Raw genomic sequence first — 25,884 nt, 5'->3', positions numbered from 1 at the left:
ATGGTCCTTATATATAGAAGTGGCAAGATGGAAGGCTGGGTCTGTTTCTGGTATTAATAGCAATCCAGAAGTAGTCAATTCAGGCCTGCCACATCTCTGGCATCTTCCACAGGTGACTTCCATCTGTGGGTCAAAGGAGATGCTGACATTCTCAGTACCTACTGTAAGATTCCCAGATAAAACATAGGTCACCCTGTTTAATTTGCATTGTAGATAAACAACAAATAATTCTTTAGTACAAGTATGTCTCATGCAATAATTGAGATATGCTGAAAATGTGTTCCTTTACATGAAATTCAAATTGAACTGGGCATTCTTTATTTGCTAAATCTGGGAATCTCTTTTTTTTCAGCCATCATGAAGAGGACAAGGGGCTAGAAAGGCACAGGTTCAGTCTTTTAAGGGAAACCTCCACAGTGGCAGACCCTCATTTCTGTGCACCATTCATTGGCTTGAATTTAGTCTTAGGGCCACACCTAGTTAGAAGGAAGGCTGAGAAACTAGGTCTAGCTTACTGACCACGTGGCCAGCCAAAATGCTATTTTTATGAAAGGAGAGAACAGATATAGGAGGGTATATTACATCTTTTAATAATTTTCTTAGTTCCGTTACTTCTAAACTCTTTGTTAGATGCACTGGTTTCTCCAAATTGGATTTTGGTTACTTGTCCTCCTTATTTTTCATCTCCTATCTAATCATTTTAACCTTTTTGACTTTTTCTTCTAAAGTGTTTTTTAAAAGCCTGTCATCCTTCCCTTTATTTTCTGCCAGGTACTTCTTCTCGTTTTTTTCCCTGCTGTACCCATGTGAGATCTTAGTTCTCCTAACCAGGGATTCAACCTATGCCCCCTGCTTCCCCTGAAGTATGGAGTCCTAACCACTAGAACATCAGGGAATTCCCCAGATGTTTCTTCTTATTGCTTATAATTCAGTTATTATACACAGAGAGAGAGAGAGAGAAAGAGAGAGAGACAGTGGCTGAATTATTTTTGAGTGGATTCAGCCAATAAAGAGCCACAGTAGGAGGTTGGAAGAAGGCAAAAGGGTGGGTTCATAGAACATGGCACAAGATTGGACTCTCTCTTAGTTGCAATATCTATTTTTTTTCTTTCTGTGTTGCAATTTTAGAAAATTAAAATGTAATTGAAAAATCTTTGGGGAGAAAAGTGATGCAAGCATGCAGCTATCCTTTTGCTGCTGCCGCTAAGTCACTTCCATCATGTCCGACTCTGTGTGTCCCCATAGACGGCAGCCCACCAGGCTCCTCTGTCCCTGGGATTTTCCAGGCAAGAGTACTGGAGTGGGTTGCCATTGCCTTCTCCTGCAGCTATCTTACTGAAGCCCAAATGTGAATTGCCCTGTATCATCGTGCAAACCTTTCCTATCTGAAAGTAGAATCCGTGGTTAGCTGACCTTGGGATTAGAAGAGAACGCAGTCAGTGATAGGAATAGAGGGGTGGGATCTACAGTGCCAGGGAGTTTTGAAAGATAGTGAGTTTCACTGAGTCAAGGATTGGTGGGGTCTTTAGATGTCTCTCCTCCTTCTGCCCTGAGAAGGTGAACGGGAAGGCTAGGATATTGTTTTCATTCTGAAGAAAAAGATTTGATTGCTCTGGATCAGGCCTACAATATCAAAATCAATTGCTAACACAGTTTCTTAGTTGGAATGGTTGGTATTTAGTTTTTTTTCCCCAAGATGATGAAGACATATTTCAGTTCTCCAGTTTGACTCTGGATTGCTACCCAGATTGCACAGTATTTTCACAGGATGTTCCAGCTCATATTTAGTTGGGGGGGTGGAAACCTTTAAAAAACTGGTCTCATATTTTTAAGGAAAACTGGAATGCTTATAAATGGAAGTCACGATTCTCAGGGTAAAAGAAAAACGTGGACATTTTAATTCTTTTTCCTCAAAATATAGACATAAACTCTTCATAATGCTGATGAATATAAATACCATACCACTCAGTTTTAATTATGGAGGTGCTGAAATAAATATTTGAACCCAGAAGAGAATGTCTGCTACATGATTACGGTTAAACTATGGGCTTTATAATTAGTGCCAAAGTGCAAGTCCTTGTGAGTTCTTGGCAGGGTAATGTGGTCAAAAATCAGTTTGGTCACCAGAGGTGGACTCAGGTAAAGAGATAAAATGTGGTACTTCTGGGAATCGAGGCCCACGTCAAGAGTTCTTCTTGTGGGCACCTCACGTAATTTATACTTTCCCTTTTAGGCACGTGCACAAAGACACATATATATATCTTCCAGCAACCCAGAGCGTTGTTGGATGGCCAGGAATTTCTTTTCTTTCTTTCTTTTTTTTTTTTTTAAAACAGTGGTTAGATGCCATGAAGTAGGTGGCAATGCCTTAACCATATGCGTGTTGTCAGGCCTGAGAGCCTCTTCCATCCTTGTCAAGGGGAGTGCTAACCTTCTCTCCTTTCATGCAACACAGGGATTTCTTGAGGTGTAAATATTTATCAATAATAGTCACACAATCATCATTCCTTTCTTGAATAATTTTGTAGTGAAATGTGCAAAAGCTGTGGTAGGTATTATGGAGTTCTGAAGAAACCAAATGCCCTAGGAATTGGCCCTAGAGAAGTTTACAGTCTAGGTAGAAAAGGAGATAATAATCAGGTTCCTTGGAGAAGGAAATGGCAACCCACTCTGGTATTCTTGCCTGGAAAATCCCATGGACAGAGGAGCCTCGCCAGCTATCGTACATGGGATATGACTTAGTGACTAAACCACCATCAGGTAATAATATAAGATTGTTTATGATCAAGTAACTTATTACTAGCAACAAATAAACATATAAACCACAAAGAAACATTCAAGCAGAGTACTGGTCCAAAGAAAGGAAAGACCAGGTTAAGTTGAAGGCAGAGAAATTATTCAAGTATGTCTGTTGTGTGTGGCACTTGCTACACACTATATACTTTGAATAAAACAGCATCAATACCTTACAGATTAGAAATTAATAATTGAAGATAGATAGTGATCTTGCAGATAGAAATAATAAATCATATATTTAGCAGATGCGGAGCATTAAATTAGTAAATACACTATTTAAAAGAGGTGATGAAGGAAGGAGAGTCTTAGAAATTATTGTTATTTTTAATTTTTTAATTTAAAAAAATTTTAATTGGAGGCTAATTACTTTACAATATTGCCATATTGTAAAGTATGGTCTTTGCCATACATTCACATGAATCAGCCGTGGGTATACATGTGTTCCCCATCCTGACCCTCTCTCCCACCTCTTTCCCCATCCCATCCCTCAGGGTCATCCCAGTGCACCAGCCCTGAGCACCCTGTCTTAGTCATCGAACCTGGACTGGTGATCTATTTCACTATTTTATTTTATTATTATTTATTATTTCTATTTTATTATTGACTGTGGCATGGCTTTTGAGATCTTAATTCCTCCCACCAGGGATTGAACCTGGGCCCCTGGCAGTGAAGGTATACACTGGACAACCAGGGAATTCCCTAGAAATTACTTGTGGAAAATCACTGCCTCTCCTTGATTACAATAGTTAAATGCCTTGCCAGAAAGGTGAGTTCTCTGTAGTTATTCAATTCAACAAGAAAGTCTTTTTTCAAAGAAATATTAGTAGATAATGTGTCTTTTTCTATTGTATGAGTAATAAATAAAATATACAGTATAGTCCTAAAACCAAAAAAAGGCTTAATCCTCTGGGCGCTATTGGTCTTAACTGCCTCAGACACATAGTTCTGCAAATGCTTCATCCCAATTACACATTTCATCTGTGGAATTTGCTGGCAAACACTTGTGCTTCTTAGAATTACCAACTTCCATACTGAGAGTAGAAATCATCCATAGATTATCACCGAATGACATTAGATCAGGGGCTAGGACAGTTTATTAATAGTTCTATTTTTGGCTTTTTCAGATAATGATTTACCAAAACAATAATATTGTGTCATTAACAAACTCAAAGCTGAACATTTTGAGGTTATAGTTCCCATCTTTAAGAATGTCTTGCCTACGTTGCAAGAATTACAGTGTACAAGGTTGTCTTAGAATTGCTATTAATATAACTGTAGGTGGCACCAGTGGTAAAAAAGAAAAGAAAAGAAAATCTGTCTGCCAATACAGACAGAATAGACACGGGTTCGATTCCTGGGTTGGGAAGATCCCCTGGAGTAGGAATGGCAACCCACTCCAGCATTCTTCCCTAGAAAATTCCATGGACAGAGGAGCCTGGCAGGCTACAGGCCATGGGGTCACAAAGAGTTGGACACGAGAGAGGCAGGGGCAGAGGTGAGGAATTTCTGGGACTGTTTCAAGGGAGACTCTCAGATGTTAGATTCTAGGAAATTTACACATTTATTAGTTATGCTCAAAAGAAGAAAATATCAGCCTTTCAAAGTAAACGAAGCTAGAATTACTGTGAGTTCTTGCTTAGCCATGATATTTGGGATAAAGAATACCAAGGTACCACCAAGTGCAAAACCCACGGCTAATTCCAAGTCTCCTCAGTTCCAAAGATCCCCAAACCTATTGTTTCACCAAATCTCTCACTGGAACAGTTAACAAGTAGCCACAGGATTTAGGTTTGGCTGGTTTTCCTTTCTCCTGCCCTCCCTCTGGTGGAGGTGTTAATGAGTGAAACACCCAAGATGGGCAGCTGAAAACAACGCCAAGCCTTTGTTGCATCCTCCACCAATTATACTGTCAGCCTTTGGAAAGGAGAAGGCTGCTGCTTCCCAGATGCCTAGAGGGCGCCCACAAGGTCTATTCAGAATACATCTACATGAGAGCTCAAGCAGTTATTAAAGTATTGTTACTGTTCATGCCTTAGAAAGGAATAGACCTAATTTTTTAAGCTGGGTTAATATGTTCCTAATAAATGCCAATGAAATAAAAGTATAGAGTTCCTATTGGGAAAACAGGACAAACCCCTCCTTCATAATAATATTTTATATTACTATGTAATATAAATATATATTTATATGTATTTATAATAGTAATATTTTTATAGTAATGTTTATTATTATAATAGTAATAAAATAGTAATATTTTAATTGGAATAATGTTTTTACCTTTTAAAAACTCCTTTATGTCTATTGTCTCATTTGATGCTCTCAACAGCCCAACAAGAGTGGGAAGGTCCTGTCATACTGGAGATCCCAGGAGAGGGCTGGGACTTAGGTTTCCCAAATCTTAGCTCTGGTCTTTTTTTCTTTTGCATCCAGATAGCCTAATGCATATAAGATACATATGGTTGGGACTTCCCTAGTGGTCCAGTGGTTAGAACTTCGAGCTCCCAATGCAGGGGGTCTGAGTTCAATCCCTTTTCAGGGAACTAGATTCCATATGCTGCAACAAAGATGGAAGACCTTGCATGCCACACCTAAGACCTAGTGCAGCCAAATAAATTAATTAATTTTAAAAAGATACATATGGTAGCAAGAACAACAGAATCCTACTGATTCTAGATGTAGGGTTAAGTCAGTTAATCACAAAACACAATGATCAGTACAGGATAAGCTAAGTAAATGCTGGCTACTGTTGTTATTATTAAAACTTGTGTTAGACGTAAGGATAGTGTTGTAGAGAAAAACAGGACTCTGGACCCTATGTCCTGGGGTTGAATTCTTGCTCTGCAGTGTACCTGTCTCATTAAGTTTTGTGTAAAGCTCTGGGAGGACACAACTGAGCGACTGAACTGAACTGAAAGCTCTGGGAGGAATACTAAGCTGACAGTGCTACCTAGACAGTAGTCACTGGTACTTGTTAGCTCTAGTACTTTACAGAAGTAAGGTGCCCTAGGTCACATGGTAAATGATGAAGCTAGAATGTAATCCCCATCCTTCCACTTATCTCCTATAGAAATGGCTTTCTAAATTACATTGTGGGCATGCATGCTCAGTCATGTCCAGCTCTTTGCCACCCATGTACTGTAGCCCACCTGGATTCTCTGTCCGTGAGATTTTCCACGCAAGAATACTGGGGTGGGTTGCCATTTCCTCCTCCAGGAGGTCTTCTAAACCTGGGGATTGGACCTGCGTCTCCTGAATTGGCAGGAGGATTCTTTACCACTGAGCCACCTAGGAAACCCCCTAGATTATGTTATTTTCCCACAATTCCCAAAATGTGTTTTACCTTCTTTTCACATCTCCTTCCTTGGCCAACATTTAGTCTCCTTTACCAAACTGAAATTTAAAGACGCTTACTCCTTGGAAGAAAAGTTATGACCAACCTAGATAGCATATTCAAAAGCAGAGACATTTACTTTGCCGACTAAGGTCCGTCTAGTCAAGGCTATGGTTTTTCCCGTGGTCATGTATGGATGTGAGAGTTGCACTGTGAAGAAGGCTGAGCGCCGAAGAATTGATGCCTTTGAACTGTGGTGTTGGAGAAGACTCTTGAGAGTCCCTTGGACTGCAAGGAGATCCAACCAGTCCATTCTGAAGGAGATCGGCCCTGGGATTTCTTTGGAAGGAATGATGCTCAAGCTGAAACTCCAATACTTTGGCCACCTCATGCGAAGAGTTGACTCATTGGAAAAGACTCTGATGCTGGGAGGGACTGGGGGCAGGAGGAGAAGGGGACCACAGAGGATGAGATGGCTGGATGGCATCACTGACTCGATGGACATGAGTCTGAGTGCACTCAGGGAAGGTGATGGACAGGGAGGCCTGGCGTGCTGTGATTCATGGGGTCGCAAAGAGTCGGACACGACTGAGCGACTGAACTGAACTGAACCAAACTGAAAGCCTTTATTTCCAAAATCAACGTTTATAAAAATTTCCATGACAAAAACCTTAACCCTAGATGTCCTTAGCTGTGAGAGACCCAAGTTATGCCATGCATGCCCATTTGCATTTGTAAAGAAGCTGTTTTGTGCTTAAAATTGTTTTTCTCTTTCTGGACATATTCTTTAAGCCCACTAGAGGTACACTACTTGAACCCTGTCTTTCTACTCATTTCTAGTTCATTTACTCTACAGTATCCAGAACTGGATACTACTATAGTCCAGTGAGCTGTTCAGTAAATTACCCACTGGCTGGCAGGCATTCCTTCTGTTTTATTCTTTTTTTCTTTGTTATTAGCTGACTAGTTTTGTTAGGGGCTGTCCAGACCATGCAAATTTCATGGCCATATAAAAATGAGTCTTTCCTCTAATTAAGGCGAAGGACTTAGCTGTATATTCTAATGTTTGGCACCTTCCACTCTTAGGAAGGTCTAAAAAAAACCACAGCACAGGTTTTCAGGCTCCTGAGAGTGGTTTTGGATTTTTTTCTCAACAAAAAAACAGGACCGGAGGCTCGGGACTGCGAGCTGGGTGTGGACAGCGGGGTGGGTGGAGCGGGGAACTGTCTCTAAATCTCATGGGGAGAGTGTGGTTAAAAAAAAAGAAGGAAAAGGTACGCAGACCCCAAAACTTCTTGGGTTTGTTTTTTTTTTTTCTCCCTCAGGAGGGTGGTGGCGGCTGATCAGACACAAAAGCTGGTAGTTCCCCACCCGCGTGAAGATAAAATGCCCCTCAACAGCATCAGCAGGAGGACTGGGAAAGGGAGGAGAGGCGTGTCTGGGAGGAGGCGAAGATGAGGGTGACAAGGTGACAAACCCCGCCGCCGCGGCCCGCTCCTCCACTGCAGCCGGAGGAGGACTGGAGGGCGAGCCACCTCCCCGGACCCGGGCGGGGTGGGAAGGGGAGACCGAGGGGGCTGTGGCTTTCCTAGCGGGGGCGGGGCAAAGGGTGGAGGGAAGCCTGAGTCAGCAGCCCCTGATTGGTTGGTGTTCTCTCATCGCGTCCTCCGATTGGGCCATTTGCAGCGGGAGATGTTGTGAAGCGCGGCGGGGCGGAGCGAGCCGCCAGGGGTCTGGGGCTAAGCCCCGGGATCTGGCGGGGAGGGGCGGGTGTGGGGTTCCCGGCCCCGCGCCTCTGTGACCTGCGGGGCGGAGAAGCGCCTCCACCTTCCCTCCCAGTTCCGCTAGCCGCGCCGAATTGTTCAGCTGCCCTGAGGATATGAAAAGGGCAAAGGACTGAATGAATAGCGCTTCGCTGCGAGCCCCCAGCCTCCTTAAAGAGAAGCTCTTTTGCAGTCGGGCGTTGAAAGGACACTCCCTTATCTTGAAGTCCCATATCGCACCCCTCCCACTGCAGATAGGGGCAAAAACTCACCCGGACGCGTACCCCGCAGTCTGGGACCCGTGATCTCTGACACCCCCCCCCTAATTCTGAGTATCTAGAATCCTCGCCCCCCCAACCCCTCCCCGGCCCTGACGCCGAGAACAGGGTCCCTTCCTAGTGGAAGCCCAGGTTCCCGGCCGCTCCCGCTCAGCGCTCTGGAGATTGGAGAAGGCGGGGAGGGTGTTCTGTGTTTGGTTTTTGGGGAGGTGTTGGGGGCGGGTGAGGGCTTGTAGGTCCCGACGTAAATTGGGAGGGGGTTGGCGAGCACCCCCACCGACCCCCGCCCCAGGCTAATCCCCCTGCTTCAGCGTCTGTTCCCCGGACCGTATTATTCAAGACAGAAAATATTCAGCCCCAGAGCCTCCCCTGGGGAGGGGAGGGGAAGGAGGTGGAGTGGGAGGAGGTGGATCCAGGGAGGAAGAAGCGAGAAATCCGCCCCCGGGAAACAGCTCGGCGCGGCTGCGGAGCGGAGCAGTTCTGTCACTTGGCGATCGCGGGCGCCCGAGCGCGGCCCCGGCCCGGCCCGGCGAGGCGAGGGGAGAGTCCGGCGGCCGCCGCCCCGCCCCACGCCCTCCCGCGGCGGCCGAGAGCCCGGGGCCGGCCGGGGCAGGTCGCGGCGGTGTCTGGGAGCGGTCGGCCGGGGGCGGCGGCCTCGGAGCGCGGCGGAGGCTGGTAGCGCCGGCTCATCCTCCCGCTTGGTCCGCTGTGCGCCAGGCGTGCGCGCCGTCCGGGGGACCGGCCGGGCCCGGTGCGGATCTACTCGGCGCGCTTGCTCCGGTGCGTGTCTGCTTGACTTTCCGCCTAGGCGGACAGGGCGCAGCGCCGGCGGGCGGGTGGAGAGGGAGAGCCGGGCTCGCCGCGGGCTCCCTCCCTTCCCGCCACCCCGCCCGGGCGCTGGCGCGGGGCCGGAGAGAGTGGTGGCGGGAGCCCGGAGGGGGCAGAGGGGCCGCGCCCGCGTGTGCGGAGCGAGGGAGGGCCGGCGGGAGGAGGGAAGGGCACAAAGGCCGGCACCGGGCGCCGGGGTCCCGCCGGCCGGCCGTGGAGGAGGGGCGCCTCCCGTGCGCTCATGAATATTAACCGAGCCTGCGGCCTAGCGCGCCCCGGCTGGGCCCGGCGCCCGGCCCGCGTCCCCGCCGCTCGCCTCTGCGCTTTGGAAGCCGGGCCAGGCGGGGCGCGGAGGGTGAGCCCCCTCGCTTTTGGCTTTTCCCTCGGGTCTCCCCACTCTTTTTTGAAAGTACATATTTGGGCCGCCCTTCCCGGGAGATCGCGCTCCCCGATCTGCCTCTGAAAGGGGCGGAGGAAATAGTGGTAGGTGGGTGGTGGTTTTCTCCCCCCCCCCCCCCAATTTTTTTTTCCCCTAGGCGGCCCCGGGAAAACGGGACGATCGTGTCGAGGCGTAGTTTGGGGCGCGGCAACTAAATAAAAGTTGCTGGGGCTGCGGCTTCATTTCTGTGGCTCCGGAATAATGCCCCGGAGAGGGACTCCCTCCCGGTGCTGCGCACACCTCCCCGCCCGGCCCCGCGCCGTCCCCGCCCAGCCCCGCCGCGGGCCAAGGAAAACAGCCGCCTCCTCGGGGACACCGGCCGGTCGGGGCGGAGGGCGGAGGGTGGGCGCCCCAAGTCCCCCAGGCCGCCTGGAAACGCCGGCAGAGCCGCTGGCCACGTCCGAGCCTGACTTTTTGTTTTTATTTTAGGGAGCTGGGGAGGTGGCGGGGAGCAAGGCGTGTTTTTGAAAAAGTATTCTCCCATTTTAGCCTCGTGGGGACAAAACTTCTGTAGTCTTCTTATCCGGGTGATGCAGAAGAACATAAGCTCCCTCTCATTTGCCCAGAAAATACATGAATTTAAATGCACTTGAAAGGGGAATGTTTTTTTTCTTGTCGACTTCACAAAGTCCGGGCATGTTTGAGGTAACCATCGTGCCGTTCTGATGTTTCTCATTTCCCCCTTGATTTAAAGATTTCCCCCCGCCTTTCTTTCTTATTTTGTATGGGAAGATTATTTCATCTTTTGATTCATCAGCATGGACCAAATTATCTTTCCAAGTGCTGGAAGGGCGAGCTTGGAGTAGACTCGTGGGCAAGGCCAAGGTCAGCGTCTGGAGAAAGTTCATGTCCTTTAACTTTTCCCTCTTTAGGAAAGATCTCTTTGGGAGAGCCTTCACGACGCGCTAGCATTGCTCTCGGACTTGGGAGGAGCGCTAGGAACGAAGGGGACCGCTTTCTGCAGTTGGCCTCACTAGCTGCACAGGAGACTGGTCTTTGTTTTTTACGTCTGGAGAAATGGACGAAGACGGTGAAGGCCGTTGAAGTCGGAAGGAATCATCATCAGGGCATTTGAAAGGCGCTTCATTGAAACCTTCATTTGTCTCAGCAACCCTACACCCTCTCGGAACCTGGTGTGGAATTCTTACCTTCTTGGTGCATGGTGGCATTTCCCTCCCAATGTGGACTCCCAAGGGTCGGTCCCTTCTTTGTAATTTGAAATGAAATGATGGCCACTCGTCGGACTGGTCTGCCTGAGGGAGATGGTGACACCAAGCTCAAGGCCTGCGGGTCCCCCACCTGTGAAGTAAGTGCAGAGCTGATGTCCCTGCCCAGCTGTGTGGCTTGTGTCTCTGAGGTGTCTGTCCTGCCAGTGTGGGGTGGGGGTCAGCTACCTTGGGGGTCTAAGAAGATCGATCGGCTTTTGGGGCTTTGGGCTGAATGGTGGGAGCGTCCCAGCCTGACCCGTAGGGAGGTGAAACCTCGCCTGGTTTTGTTTCTAGACACTTCAGTGATTCTTTTGCAAGGGCATTTTCTTTACTTTGAAGTGTCCCTATCTTGATCATCTCAGACCACAGAATTCTCCATTTTTAGGTGACTAGGAATACCACTAGCTTGTTTTCCTTCACTCCCCATCCTCTGGTAGTTTTGAAATAGGGCTGGACAGGGGTTGGCTTTGTATATTTCATGTGTGTATCCAGGGTTCCCTCTGGAGATTGAGGGCAGCTGGAATCCTTGTTGCTCCTGGACCACTTTCTCTCTCTGACACTGATGAGGGTCCTGCCTGCTTGCTGTTGCTATGAATCTCTTCTTTGGGTAGAAAACCAAGTCTTTTCCCGTGGACGGTTTAGGCATAGCTTTGGAAAATGGCTTAATAGAACTATCGTTCCAACTGCCTTAAAAATCTCCTGCTTTCCCTGTTCTTCAGTTTGTGCCCTTCCTTTCACTGCTTAGAAGTCCTGTGAGTGTCAGCCTGAGCTGTCAAGTGGCTCATACTGCCTTCATACTAGCATCTTCCGAAGGGTCCAGAAGATTTTACACCAGGCTTCCTGAAATTTTTTGAGCAGGCCGGACAGAAATAGAAAGGCCGTGTATTGGTGGCACCCCCTATGCCCTCTTGTCTTTTTTCCTCCTTATTTTTGGTGTTTGTTTCTATAATGGCTTCTTTGTGTTTACTTTGTTATTGATGGTTTCTGTAATTAGGTTCCTTTAGACTTTACTTTTGAGATGCCTATGTTTTTATGGAAAGGTTGACAATTACTTTAGATAACAATAACATCTCCCAGTGAGACATCACTCTCATGGTTTATTTTGTGCCTTGTGTTACATTTTAACTTTCTGGTCATTGAAACTGGGTCTAGTTCTAAGTGTGTAAGTTTTGGCATTTTGATAAAAATGACTCAGGTTACGTTTTTGTTGGTAAAGCAGCAGAGGAGCTTGCTTCATGCAGCTGACCTCGTACTGGATTAGAAAGTTTATACAGAAATCACGGTGAGCTAGATCAGTGTGCCATTACTATACAGTTGATTAGAACCACAGTATAGGTTTACAGTTAGAAACAGTGTTTTACTTTTCGACACCTGCAAACACCTGCTTCCAGGTAAAAACGTGATTAAGTATAACACCACAATCCTCTGATCATGGTGAACCATAATAACGCCTTTTGGAAGGCCTAGTGATTGCTTAATGTGTATTGTTGCTCCATAATGATAGGTACTGTGGTCTTGAAGCCTTCTTTCTCATTGACTCCTGAAGACTTTAATTAGCATGCTATTTTGCATTATATTTGCAAGAACTAATGTTATTTGATTTTTTTTTTTTTTTGGTCATTTAAAGGCTGTCCCAGAAACCAAGAATTTGTAATAGACACATCTTGTCCTTGGCTAGAAGGCAGTTTCCAGCTGCAAACTTGGCTTTTATTAACAATGACAGTTATATATTTTTTAAGGGTGGTGAAATTTGTTTTCATTTAGACCTTACTGCTGATGTAACCATAGTATTTCTAGTTTGAGAGCCAAGGAAATACTGTGTTGTCTGTATTTTGCTCATTTAGAGACTATATACAGTAGTTGGGTTTGATATTACACTCAGGTGTTGTTTGGCTTTTTAAACAATAGGCAGATAGTTTGTTTAGATTCTATATGGAAGCAGATATAAAGGGTCTCAGTGTTGTCAGAAAACATTTTAAAAATCTCAGGATGGGGGGGAAGTGGTATAATTACTGTCTGTTTCGTTGTCTCTTATACTCCCGTGCATATTAAATCTTGTGGATATTTAATAAAAAGAGAGTTGCCATTGAAATACTTTGGGTATCAACTTTGGGCTGATAGATATTTAACTTTTCGAGTACCACACTTAATTTTTGTGCTTAATTTTGTTAGAAGAATTACATTCTGGAGTAGTACTGCTATTTTTAAAATTTTAAAAATCACTAGCTAAAATACTAACAAAGAAAAAAACAATAGCCACATTCCTAAAATGTGTATTTGAATAATAAATTTGTGTGTGCTTTTACTTAACCAAGAAATGAGAGTATATATCTTAATATTAATGGCATTAGCCAAAAATTAACTTTCCAGCACAGGAGAAATCAATGTAGGGAATTAAAGGAGTCCCTGTCTTATGCCTTATCTAATTGACTAACTCTACCTGCTATGAGTAAGGTCTGTTGCTTTGTTGAAAAACAGAAGTTTCTTGTTTATCTTAAATGTTTAGAATTTAATTGTGTTGCTATGTGGATAAGTGGAGGCATCCACCCCCTCCCCCCAAGAGTATATTGAAAAGGTAAAGAACAAACAAATAACAAATAATCCTTTTCCAATAAAGAATTGTGACACTTTAATAAAATATATCCAACATAACACAATAGGATAGCATAGTTGTCAAGAGAGATGTATATGAACATCTAAAGATCTATATTTCAAAATTTATTCACTCTGAGCTAGATAAGGGTTTCTTTGGTGTGTGTGTGTTGTGCAGACGTGTGTAGGCTGAACTGTGATACCTAGCCTTGACTAACTTTACTTACAAAATTACTTTGTATAGACTCCTGAATCCTCTGTGGTATTACCTTTTTTTTTTTTTTTTTTTAATCACATAGTGTTTCTTCTTTATGGCTCAACTTACTTTTTTTTCTCTTTCTTTTCTTTTTAGGCAACGCTGTCTAGGTCATATTGGTTTTCCCATTTCTAACAGTTACTTCATTTTTAATCTCTAGTCTGCGGGGTTGTCCAAGTGTGTAGCACTTTCACTGTCTATTATCAGAACAATCTTATTTACTCATGCAAATTAACTTAGTTCATTTTATGTCTTGCTTCTTCACCTAGACTAAGATGATTCTGTGACTAAAAGGTACTGTAACCTGATGAAAAATGTTTGTTAGTTGGTTTTGGAACACTGTTTAAATCATAAAATAAGGCATTTTCTTGGCAGGAATTCATTCATGTAAAAATTTGCACTTTTGCTCTTCTTTCTGAAACACTGTACACTTTTATCCCAGGCTTCCCCGTTCCTTCTTGGGCTCTCCCTCTGTCCATCTCTCTTTCTCTCTCTCTTTAGGCTGCTTCTTCCTCTGCTGCCTCTTTCCTGTTGGTTTTTACTGGAGCCAGGCCTTTCCACTCCTCTTTTCTCTCTCCCTGGGTTTCATTTTACACTCTTCCAGGGCATTAATCTACATGCCCGTGATTCCTGGTTTACAACTCTATCTCAGATTGTATGGCTACTCTCTAGACCTAGATAGCCAATTGCCTATTTACCCAAAAGCTGTTTTGGGAGATAGGCTGCATGCTTTTGAAATTCAACAGATTCTACTCTAACCAATATCCTGCCCTCTCCCTGACTTCCTTCTTTTAAGGACTAGCCCTGCTGGTTATCTGTCCAACTCAAAACCCAGCCTACGGTCTCTGACCCCACTCTCTCCTCCTCCCTCCTGTCAAAGTCTTGTTGAGTCTGCATTCCAGGTCCTGCTGCCACTCCCTGAGCTCAGGTCAGCGGCATCTGGGTGATGGTGATGAATCACCGACCAGGCTTCCTAGCTAGTGTCCCAGGCTCTCTGCTTTGCCCCCTTCCAGCTCTGACCTGCCTCTGTAGCCAGAGGACTCCTCCTGAAATAGAAAGCTGATCATTGCATTCCCTGACCTAAAACAGTTTTCTGGCTTCCCACTGCCTTTGGAAGAAGGCTCAGACTCCTGAGAACAGTCCTAGAGGACTTCTGGCCCGCCTTCTCCTACTCATCTGTGACCTCTCTGTGCTTCCTGCGCTGAATGATTTCCAATTCCTCCAAGGCTGGTGGCTCCGTGGTAAAGAACCTGCCTGCCAAGGCAGGAGATGTGGGTTTGATCCTCGGGTTGAGAAAATCCCCTGGAGGAGGAAATGGCAGCCTACTCCCGTATTCTTGCTTGGGAAATCCCATGGACGGAGGAATCTGGAGGGCTACAGTCTGTAGGGTCACAAAGAGTTGGACATGACTGAGTGACTGTACAACAACCAGGGCATGACAGTCTCTCTTCCTTTCGGGTCCTTATAAATCCTATTTCTTTTCCCAGGCTTCCTTCCATTCTCCCCTCCTCCATTGCCACCCCTTCCTGGCTGATTTTTACTCTCATTCTGGTCTTTTCTTCAACATCACTTCCTCAGGAAAGCCCTCCCTGACCTTCCAAAACTGGGTTAGTTGGCCCCAGTGCCTTATCCTCCAACACCCTGAGCTTTATCAGGAAGATCACTTACTAGTTTATTTATATATATTCCCCTGGATTGCAAGTCCCATGAAAACTGGGACCATGTTTGTTTCTAGTGTGTGGTGCATAGTAGGTGCTCAGTAAATGTGCCGAAATAATGAGTAAATATGCGGAAAGGGCTTTAGTTTTTATTAATAGTTATCTGAGACCCCAGCACACCGTACTGTCTTGACGGTCCTCCTGCCTCTCTGTTCCCTCCTTCTCAGTCCTGGAAGTTTCCTTGGCCTCTTGACCTGTCAAGTCTTCATACACCTTAAGGCTCAATTTGGCCCTCTTTTCTCTCCAGACTCAGTTTCACAGTTTTCAATATCAAGTATAAGCTGGTCATTCATATACATAAATATATACACAGGTATTTGTGTGTGTGTGTGTCCACCCTGACTTTGCCCTTGAATTCGTGTTCCCCAATCCGACTGACCTGCCTACTCGCGTGCTAAGAAGCCACATCCCAAACCAAATTCTTCCTCCTCTCCAGCCCCTCCCCCTGCCCAGCTTCCCCATCTGCTCTTTGACTCCGTCCACAATCTTCCTCATCTTAAGCAATAGCAGCCCCACCCTCCCAGCCCAGTGGCTCCAGAGCAATCTTTGCTCCCTCTTTTTCTCTCTGGTGCCTCTCATGCAGATCTGACCGCCTCCGGCCCCTCAGCCTAGCCCACCTCGCCTGCCTGCAGTCTGTCCCCACAGTCATCTGATGGACCTTTCAGAAGTCAGATCCTGGCACTCATTTGTTCTGATTCTTCTAGTGGCGTCTCATCGCTCTCAGGATGAAAAGGCAAGGTTCTCAGAGCACCTGCAGAGCCCTGGACAGACTCCCCTGCCCTACCCTCCCTGAGCTCACCTCCCGAACACTTCCCACTTCACCTCACCCTTGCCATCTTGGTGTGCCCCAGAGCCTTCCCACTGGGTACCGCCTCCTCGGAACACTTGTCCCCTGGTGTCTGCAGGGCCTGACTCCTTGTCTCCTCCAGATCTGCTCAGAAGTCACCTTCGGGGAGAATCTCCCCTCCTTGCTCCCCATGACACCAGCTGCCTCCTTCCTCGCTCTACTTTTCCTCCCTGTCACTTGCTCTCCATCTGACCTGCTCGTCCATCTGATTTTGCTTATGGGTCTGGACAGATGATGTATGTAAGTGTTAAGAGTACAGTTTGTTTGGTTCACCTGGTATTTTCTTGTGCCTGGAAAGGAATCTAGCACATTGTAGGCCTCAAATATTTTTTCAAATGAATAAGTGAAGACTTAAGGAAAATTTCCAAAATGTTCTTGAGTTTACATGTAGGTGTGCAGTATGTGAATTCTTAATTTAGATTATGCAGCAAGGTGTAGTGTGAGATGTAGGGCCTTCCTCAGACCTCCATTTCCATTAGGATGGCTGCTCATGTCTTTCTTACCTTTGGGAAGCTGGTAACCAAGGCAGCGTGTAGTATAAATGTGTGAAGTAATTTGGGCTAAGGTAAGATACTGGTAATTAACAGACTAATGGGAGGGGAATCAGATGGGTGGCAAAACTATAAAAGGGAAATACAGTCATTCCTCTGTATCCACAGGGCATTGGTTCCAGGACCCCCCACCCTGTGGACCTCAGAATCCTTTGATGCTCAGGTTCCTTATATAAAATGGGGTGGTATTTGCATATGCCCTTAACATCCTCCTTTATACTTTAAATCCTCTCTCAATTACTTATAGCACCTCATACAATGTAAGTGGTATGTAAATAGTTGCCAGTGTGCAGCACATTCAGGTTTTTAGAACCTTCTGGAAAATTTTTTTCTGAATATCTTTGTGCATTGATTGAATCCACAGATGCAGTACCTTCAGATACAATGGCCCAACTGTATGTCTGAGGTTTTCTTTCTTAAAACAATTGGCCAGTATAGGAATGCTACTTATATTTTTCATATTTTTGATGTCATAAACGTTTCATTGCAAGTTTTAAAATGATCACAACTTTGACGATGGCAAAATGTTAAGTTGTTCATTCTGGATGAGGAGTATACTGGAATAGTATTATTTTTGGAATTTCTCTTTTTTGTTTTAATTCCAAAGTTGCAATGAAAAAGATAGCATTTACAAATTTAAATAGGTAATATATTATCAGTCTTGTGAAAATCTGGTTTCTAGCAAAGCTACATTGCTTAGAGTAATACTTAGACATTTTTTGAAAAGGATACTAATTACATAAAACAATACTTAGACATTTTTTAAGAAAACATATGTCTTCTTTAATGTCAGCTAGATTCATTGTAGGCTACTAATAGTACAGTATAACATAATACTGTTATTTAACTTGAAATGTGTGTTCCTTCATATACCTGAATCTAAATGACAGAACACCATTGTATAGCAGAAGCTTTATACTGCAAGTTAGGGTGAAAAGTATAGCCTGTTGGAATTAGGAAGCGGAGCAGCAACAGAAGTCTAGAATTAGAGGTATAGAGTGGGACCCCTCTCTAGCTGTCATGTCTAGCTTGGAGCTGGGTGCCCAGGTCTAAGAAGATCTCTCTACACATTGTGGGTGTTTTGTAGCATTCATTCCTTCCAAAGGAAACATTTCATGAAGACCTTGTGCCTTGCTTACAGACTCGCTAACCCTTTCCTCATTTCTTTAGGTCACAGAATCTGATACAAGCGTGATACTCAATTTCTTTTGTTCTTTCCTTTGTGAAGGGACCCATCATCTTATTATATTTAACAACATGCTGATTTAAGTATGGGCCGTGCTGAATGGAGATGCACAGATGCTGTTATCAAATGCAGCTATTTTCTGTTACAGAAAGACCATATGGTAGGCACTTGTTTTTCTCTCTGGTTGATGTGATTACATTAGTAAAATGAAAGGATATTGGACTTAGATTGTCCTAGTATTTATTTAATTTTAATTGACCATAAGGCATTAAATGCCTTAAAAATATTATGAGCCATCTATATATTCTGTTGGTTTGAAGCAGGAAGACATCTTCACTCAAAAGCTCAGTTTTGGATTGCTTCCACCAAAATAATTTTTTACTTTAAGTTGTCATATTCTTAAAAAAAATTGAGTTATGGAGATAATTAATTTCACAAAAAAATCTGGAAGATAGCCTTTTGTACCTCTAAGATAATCTGAAGATGAGTTGATTTCTGTAATATAGGTTTAAGAAGTTTAGTGTGATGGAAACTGTTTTTTAGAAGTCCTCTTTTTTTCTAGTTATCTATTAACATGGAAAGAATTGCACTGTGTAGATTTGTGAATAAGAGGATGGATTTAGAACCCAAATTGGATATTTCTGAAATATTCATCTATTTTGGGGAAAGTTTTTAGGTGGATCATAAAAACTGTAATCAAAAAAGGTGAGTTAAAGAGTGTATTTCTTTTTTCCCTTAGGCCAGCTACTGTTGAGCCTTCCTTTTGTTTGATACTGGGCGTGTTCTTCATTCAGACTTGGTTACTTATTGCCTTTTCCCCTGGTGGCTTATCTCTGTTCTGAATAGACACCTGGCATAGTTATGAGTGGTGGTGATATGTACGTAGTCTGTTTATAATCCCACAAATTCATTTTCCTTTTTATAACCTAATGAAGATGTAGTCGCTTGACTTACACTCATTGGTTCACCTCATTAATCTTTAATAGATCTTGACAGGACTAATATTCTTAAGAACTGCTTGATTTTTTTCCTTACTCAGAATGGAGAGTATCCTTAAATATTAGGAGCTAGAATGATCTTGGGGATTAATAGTCTTTTTTTTTTTAACCTTGAGATGTCTAGATGTTTTTAATTCCCAGTGTTTTCCTAAAAATTCTATATTTAAAAGAATTTGTGTTGGGACTTCCCTGGTGGTCTAGCGGTTAAGACTCTCTGCTTCCAAGGCAGGGGGCTCGGGTTTCATCCCTGGTTGAGGAACTAAGATCCCACGTGTTTTGTGGCACGGCCAAAAAAATAAAATGATATTTTAAAAAGTCATTGAAATTAAATTTTGAAAAGTCATTGGAGAAAAAGAATTTGTGTTAGCTAGATCAGTGAGACCTATTTTCTCCTTTGGGTTCTACATACTGACTTCTGGAAACATAAAATACTTAGTAAATGTGATGGAGAGGAAGTACTCTGGGCACCCAGGTTAAATCAGATCTTTATTATGATGCTTTTAGGAAACTGTTTTTGGTTTACTTATTTTTTCATTTAATACTACATTATAGAAATCTTCTCTGCTTATAAGGGAAATATATATATATATAATCAATTTTATAAATGGAGGAAAAGAAACTCTTAAGAAGCACTGTACAAAGATATTCAAGAGAGATTAGATTTGTTTTGTGTGGCTATGATGAGCAGAACTAGGATCAGCAGATAGACAGATGGGCCAATTTCCAGAATTCAGAAGAAAAATTTTTGTTAAATTAGAAGTTAACTGAAATTGAATGTGTTTCTCACAGAGGTGGGATGACCTTCTGTTTTACAGGATTACAGAGGGGATTCCTGCTTTGGTAGGAATTTAAATCAGACAAATCTGGATGATCATTAGAATCCCTTGGACCGCCTTTCAAACTACAGGTTCTTGTCCCCATCATTATGTTAATGAATCAGAATCCTTGGGGAGGAGACCCCCAAACCTTCGCTTTTTAAAAAGTCCCATGCTGATCTTCTGAGTTTGAGAAGAACAAATCAAAATGACATTCAAGGTCTGGGTTCTTAGGGCAGCCTGATTTCAGAATTGTTGTGACCAAATTGAAATCAACATAAAGAAAATAATAAAAATATGGGGAGAAAATTTAAATGATTGTAAATCAGTGAATATTTCAAGCTTAAAATTATAATCACTTTCTTTATATAATCAAATGTATTTCTATATGTCATTAGTATAACAAAATAATCTTTTCAAATAAAGTAAACATTTTATCAAAAGAGCACTTTAAAATTTGACAGTAATAGGTGTACTTTTTTGTATGTATGTTATACTTTCTGTTGTTGTTATGCTTTAATGAAAAGTTAAATATTTTAAAGTGATAGAGCTCTGGTTATATCAAAACTATTGTTGTTACTTTTTAGACTTATTATAAAAATCATTTGTTTCATGTCAGCTCCAGGAAGGCGTATTTTCTTTAAGCAAATAGCCATTTAAATGATTTCATTTGCATCTTATAATCATTTGTTCATATTAACTCTTCATCAAGAATAGGAAAAGTTAACAGTGAAAGAAAAAAATGTCTTTCTTTACCGAAGTACACATTGTGAAGGGTTTAAGAAATCATTCCAACATAAATCATAATAAACTAATCATTGAACAGATAATTTCTCTTTACACACCCTTCTCATTTAATACCAACAGCTGTTCTGTCTGTCCATTGAATCCATCTTGTCTTTTGATGTCACTGATTTGTAAGATCCTTTTGGATAGTATGCTACAAAGATAATCTGAACTAATAACAAGGGTCCTACTGCCAATTCTGCAAAAGAAGCATGATTTCTTGAAGTCAGTGAAAGTGATATTACACAAGGAGCAAAAAGCTGCTCATAGAGTCAGACTGAGACCAGTGAAGAGATGCAGAGAGCGGCATCAAGGTTGATAGGCTTCTCAAGAGAGACTGATTTGAATTCAAAGGATTGAGGGAAGCTTGGAGAACACTGATGCCCTTGAGGGCATTTACAAGTGTGGAGAAGTGACATTTTCCTCTGGGCAGTGATGCTTAGTTTGGACCCCATGTCTTAAGCTCTGTTTACCAAGGGACCTAAAAAAGTGGGTGTGAATCTAGAAGAAGGTGGTGAATAGATTTCTTTTGTACTTTCTAAGTAGAGACAGTGCCACTAACAGTGAATAGAAAATTTTATCTTCTCTAGTTGACTTAGAGATAAAGCTGTTTACACAGAGGTCCAGGAGTAGCATCTTTAAAAGCCCTGCATTTGTAATATTTTTAGATGTACAAACACTTCAGAGTCTGAATATTTTAGATGTCTCCATTTCTTTTTTTAGAAAACCCCTTTATCGAGGTACAATTGACATGTAAAATGCTGTGTATATTTAATGTATATACTCAGTGAATTTGAGGATAAGTTATACACCTATGAAACAATTCCCACCATCAAGGCCATAAACATATTCCTTACCTCTCCAGTTTTCCTCCCATTCTCTTTATTAAGGGACTTCCCTGGTGGCTCAGATGGTAAGGAATCTGCCTGCAATATGGGAGACCTGAGTTTGATCCCTGGGTCAGAAAGATCCCCTGGAGAAGGAATGGCAACCTACTCCAGTATTCTTGCTTGGAGAATTCCATGGACAGAGGAGGCTGACAGGCTACACAGTCAGTCCATGGGGTCGCGAAGAATTGGAAACAACTGAGCAACTAACACTAAGTCACTCTTTCTTATTGTTGGCATTATTGCAACATGTGTGACGCCTACTTAATATAAAAAATCTACCCCCTTAGCAAATTTTAAATACGTTGTTGTTTAGTTCCTAAGACATGTCTGACACTTTTGTGACCCCGTGGACTGGAACCCGCCAGACTGCTCTGTCCATGGGATTTCACAGGCAAGAATACTGGAGTGGTGTATGCAGAACTGCGGTCCCTAGCTGAGACTGAGATTGACAGAACTTCATCATTTATGGCAGCTATAACTGCATCTGCCCTGGACCAAGGAGGAATGCAAATTCCCTTCAGTTTAGGAGAGGAACTTGGAAGAAGAATCCTTTTCCCCTGTTTAATCCTTGGCTACTGCTGCCATTCTTGGCTGTCTTTTCATTTGATCACCATAATCTCTTTATCTAACCATTACTTTCAAATAAGTTACTCAAACATTGTGTTTGGATCAAGTGGGATCTCTAGGAAAAAGGCAGACATATAAAGCCTAAAAAATATATATATTCAAGAAGCATAAGGATACCCCAAAACACATGGCTTAGAAAATGAATACTGCTTGATTTCTATAAACTCCACTGATGTGTTTGTTTGGCATGTATTTGACAGGCAAAGAGTTCGTCTTTTCTCGTTGGCTTTGAATTGACAGCAGATAAGACGGGCATCTTTTGGTAACCCATGAAAAGGATTTTGAATGTCAGAAATCAGTTCTCAGGATAAATGAATGAAGAGGAAAAACACAAAGTGTCCACGTCAGGATTAAAAGGGGGGCACCATTCAGAGCCCACAGACATTAAAAAGATAAAAAAGGGAATATTTGAATAACTTCATGCCAGTGAATTTGACAGTTTAGATGAAATGGGCAAATTCTGTGTAAAATTCTGATACCAATTCAGAGGAGGGTATGTGTGTGTTGGGAGTGGTGATGGCGGGGTTTTCCTCACCAAGCAATTCTCTGACATCAGAGAACTGAGTGTCCTGCAATTCAACTTAATTCGGATGCTCTCTACCCAGATGTGGAATTGGATCCTCCAGGTTAAAGGCTCCGTCCCTCAAAACTGCCCTTTCCCGCCCCACCGCCTCCCTACCTTCTGCACCTTCAGCGTCCAATTGCAAGTCTAGGCTGCCACCTGAGTTTCTAACCTACTGACTTGGATTGTTGGCTCCAATGACCCCTTCCTTGGGTTCAGTTAATTTGCTAGAGTGGCTCACAGAACTCAGAGAAACTACTTACTGGATCATGGGTTTTATAATAGAATGTAACACGGGACAGCCAGATAGGAGGGACATATAGGGCAGGGTGTGGGGGAAAGTGTGAAGGAGGGTCCACCCCCTCTCCATGTGCTCCACTCTCCCCAAATCCTCATATGTTCACCAGCCTGGAGGCTCTCTGAACCTCAACCTTTCGAGTTTTTATGGAGGGAAGATGGTGGCCCTTGAGTAGAGTCTTAAGGGACATGCAGAAATTTCTGAAGCAGGTGGTGGCAGAATGTTGCAGGCAGAGCGAACAGAATGGTAGAGGCAGAGTGTGAGAGAATGATAAAAGAGGAAACCCACCGAAAGATGAAGAAAAGTCATACTAAAATAAGCACTTGCCAGTCTATACATAAATTTCCATTTAAGATTTTCCTCTGCCATTGCTTCTGAGTAAGGGTGTATGTATTGTATGAATGAAACACACAACTTGGAGTTTGGAACTGATTTTTGCTGCTATTCTTTCCAATTCTTACTGTTTTTGAGACATTACAGTTCTCCATAGAAGACCTCTAGTGTATTTGATAACAAGGATCTGATTTTTTTATAAAAGCTCGATCTAGCTAGCTGTAAGCAAGTAATTTTTGTCAGCCTGTAATATCTGTGGATTCTCACAAGCAATTGACCCAAGGACCCTGAGAAACAGTGATATTGGTGACAGTATTTTTTTTTTAAGCTTTCCTTTTAAAAAGAGTTAAATCAGATAATTCTCCTTGTTAAATATCTTAATGTATTCCGGTTTTGTAGCTGCCTTCATTTATTTAATCTTTGCTTCATTTCCTTCCTCTACTATTTTATAATCTGTAAAACTGCTGGGGCTTTATGGTGTGGTTTTGCTTTTCTGTAGATACTCTGAATAGGCAAGGTCAGGAAAAGTGAATTTGTTTGTTCTTTTTTTTTTAGATTAGCTGCATGTATTTGTTTGTCTGCCAACATAGTCTCAGATTCCTCATAGGGAATCGAGGCTACTGCTGGTGTTTAGTCATTCAGTTGTGTCTGCCTTTTTGCAACCCCATGGACTGTAGCTCACCAGGCTCCTCAGCCCATGTGATTTCCCAGGCGAGAATACTGGAATGAGCTGTTGTTTCCTTCTCCAGGGGATCTTCCCAACCCAGGGACTGAACCCTTGTCTCTTACACTGGCAGGTGGATTCTTTACCACTGAGCCATGTGAGGACGCTCCATGAGGTTGTATAGTTTGTTACTTATTTTGCCTAAAAATATATATGAGAATAAAAAGTTAGTAGCCCTTTGATTTCTAGTATTCAGTGTGTATCTATTTATCTCCAGTTTTGTGTCATATCCATTTAATATTTTATACTCCTGTTATAATTTAGATATTTATGCTCTTTACATTAACCTTAATGTTTATTTCATCTTGATATACTGTTTATAAGTGCTAGACTGGAAATCTGTTTCCTAGACACATACAGGAGAAGGCAATGGCAGCCCACTCCAGTACTCTTGCCTGGAGAATCCCAGGGACGGGGGAGCCTGGTGTGCTGCTGTCTGTGGGGTCGCACAGAGTTGGACACGACTGAAGCGACTTAGCAGCAGCAGCAGCAGACAACATACAGTGAAGCAAAGAAGGCTTAAGAAAATGTTTCAGGGTTTTCAGAGAGAACACTGAACCCCTGCTAATTACCATAATACTGATCATTATCTTGTTTACTCCTCAAAACAACTCCATGACATGTCTGCTATTATTATATCCATTTTAAGCATGTGGAAATAGAGGTACAGAGAGCTTAATTAACTTCACCAAGGTTACACAGCCAAAAGGGGAAGATAGAAATTTAATGGATAGTGTGTTAATATGATCATAACAGCTTTAGTAGAAGGAAGAAAAAAATTTCAAGGAGAAGTCTCTACTTTGATTGAGATTTACTGGTTTCACCTAGATGGAAATAGTTTGTGTTCCATTAGCTAAATGGTAAACAGTTCAATGGCAGATTGATAGACAGCTTGAAAATTTTGTCAACCCTCTCTTTTGTCTCTTGGCAACCAGAGAATCCCGATGACTTTATGTCTTTAAAGTGTCAGCTTATGGTACACAGATGACTGGCCTCTTCTGTTGCTTCAGTGTATTAAATTCTTGAGCTAAAGCCATGTGCTGAATTTATTGAGTCTCAGGAATGATCTTTTAAGACTAAGGTTTGGAAGAGCACTTTCTCTGTATTTTAAGTTTCTGCTTATCCTTTCTCCAGAGTGGTAGGTTGGTCATATATAAGACATATTTTGCTGAAGAAAGCCTGCAGTTCGTTTAGAGCTGAGTGGCTGTGATAGATTTAAGGTGTAGGTGCTTCCACATGTGATGTCTTATTGTCCCACATGAAACATTTGTTCAGAGCAAATGGCCGGTCCATTGTCCCCTGAAGATACATGGGATCTGAAGTGTCTTCATGTTTGTTCATGTTCATTTTACCTGAGACGCCTTTCCCATGTCTTGTCGTTTATGTAAACCCCACACCTCCTTCCAGGTCTGGCTCACATTTTAAATACTTGCTTAGAAAGCTTTGTCTCACCTTCATTGCAGTAGGTAGAAAAGATGTTCTGGGAGATGGGCTCATGCTCTGTAAGCTTCTTGCCCTGTTGTTCCTTTTTTTTCCCTTCTGAACTCCTTGCTGTTCTGTTACCCTTATTTCCAGTGTTGTTCGTACAGATCTATAATCCATCATCCAAAATCCTTGAGCTTTTCAGAATTCAGAAGTTTTTAGAAAGGTTTTAGAAATATGTGATGATGCAAGTTGTGAAACAGCCCGCAGCTATCAAAGTAGTCATTTCTCCTGTAAAATGTATGAATATTTATTTGTGTCAGGTTGGGGCAGGTCAGATTTCACTATCAATGAGTTGCAAAAATGTTTTGACTTTCAAATCTGTTTGACTTTTGGGAGTGTAAATATAAGATTATAGGTCCAGATTGCCTAATTTTTTAGAAATTAAGCAATTTTTCAAACTGTGTATGAATGTGAGAGATGGACCATAAAGAAGGCTGAGTGCTGAATAATTGATATTTTCTAATTGTGGTGCTGGAGAAAACCCTTGAGAGTCCCTTGGACAGCAAGGATATCAAACCAGTCAATTCTAAAGGAGATCAACCCTGAATATTCACTGTAAGGCTGAAGTTCTAA

At 42.8% G+C, this 25,884-nt stretch overlaps 1 protein-coding gene and 1 non-coding gene across 2 annotated transcripts in view; one reads left to right on the top strand and one right to left on the bottom strand.

The window, feature by feature from the left end:
* Positions 1 to 2,327: 2,327 nt before the first annotated feature.
* LOC128058940 (U6atac minor spliceosomal RNA) lies at positions 2,328 to 2,453 on the bottom strand. The gene has a single exon (XR_008200539.1). It is a non-coding gene; the product is annotated as a U6atac minor spliceosomal RNA (small nuclear RNA).
* A 6,419-nt stretch (positions 2,454 to 8,872) lies between these two features.
* Positions 8,873 to 25,884, top strand: part of ARHGAP21 (Rho GTPase activating protein 21) — a 131,369-nt gene continuing 114,357 nt past the window's right edge. Inside the window, exons 1-2 of the mRNA XM_052650710.1 lie at positions 8,873 to 8,948; positions 10,308 to 10,741. Of these exons, the coding sequence (XP_052506670.1) occupies positions 10,661 to 10,741 (81 nt within the window). The 5' untranslated portion in view covers positions 8,873 to 8,948; positions 10,308 to 10,660. The remainder of the gene's footprint in view (positions 8,949 to 10,307; positions 10,742 to 25,884) is intronic.

This window comes from Budorcas taxicolor, chromosome 13 (genome assembly GCF_023091745.1).
Source record: "Budorcas taxicolor isolate Tak-1 chromosome 13, Takin1.1, whole genome shotgun sequence".
NCBI classification, from domain to species: domain Eukaryota; kingdom Metazoa; phylum Chordata; class Mammalia; order Artiodactyla; family Bovidae; genus Budorcas; species Budorcas taxicolor.
Note: the sequence above shows the minus strand (reverse complement) of the source record. Positions and strands in the feature narration are given on the sequence as shown.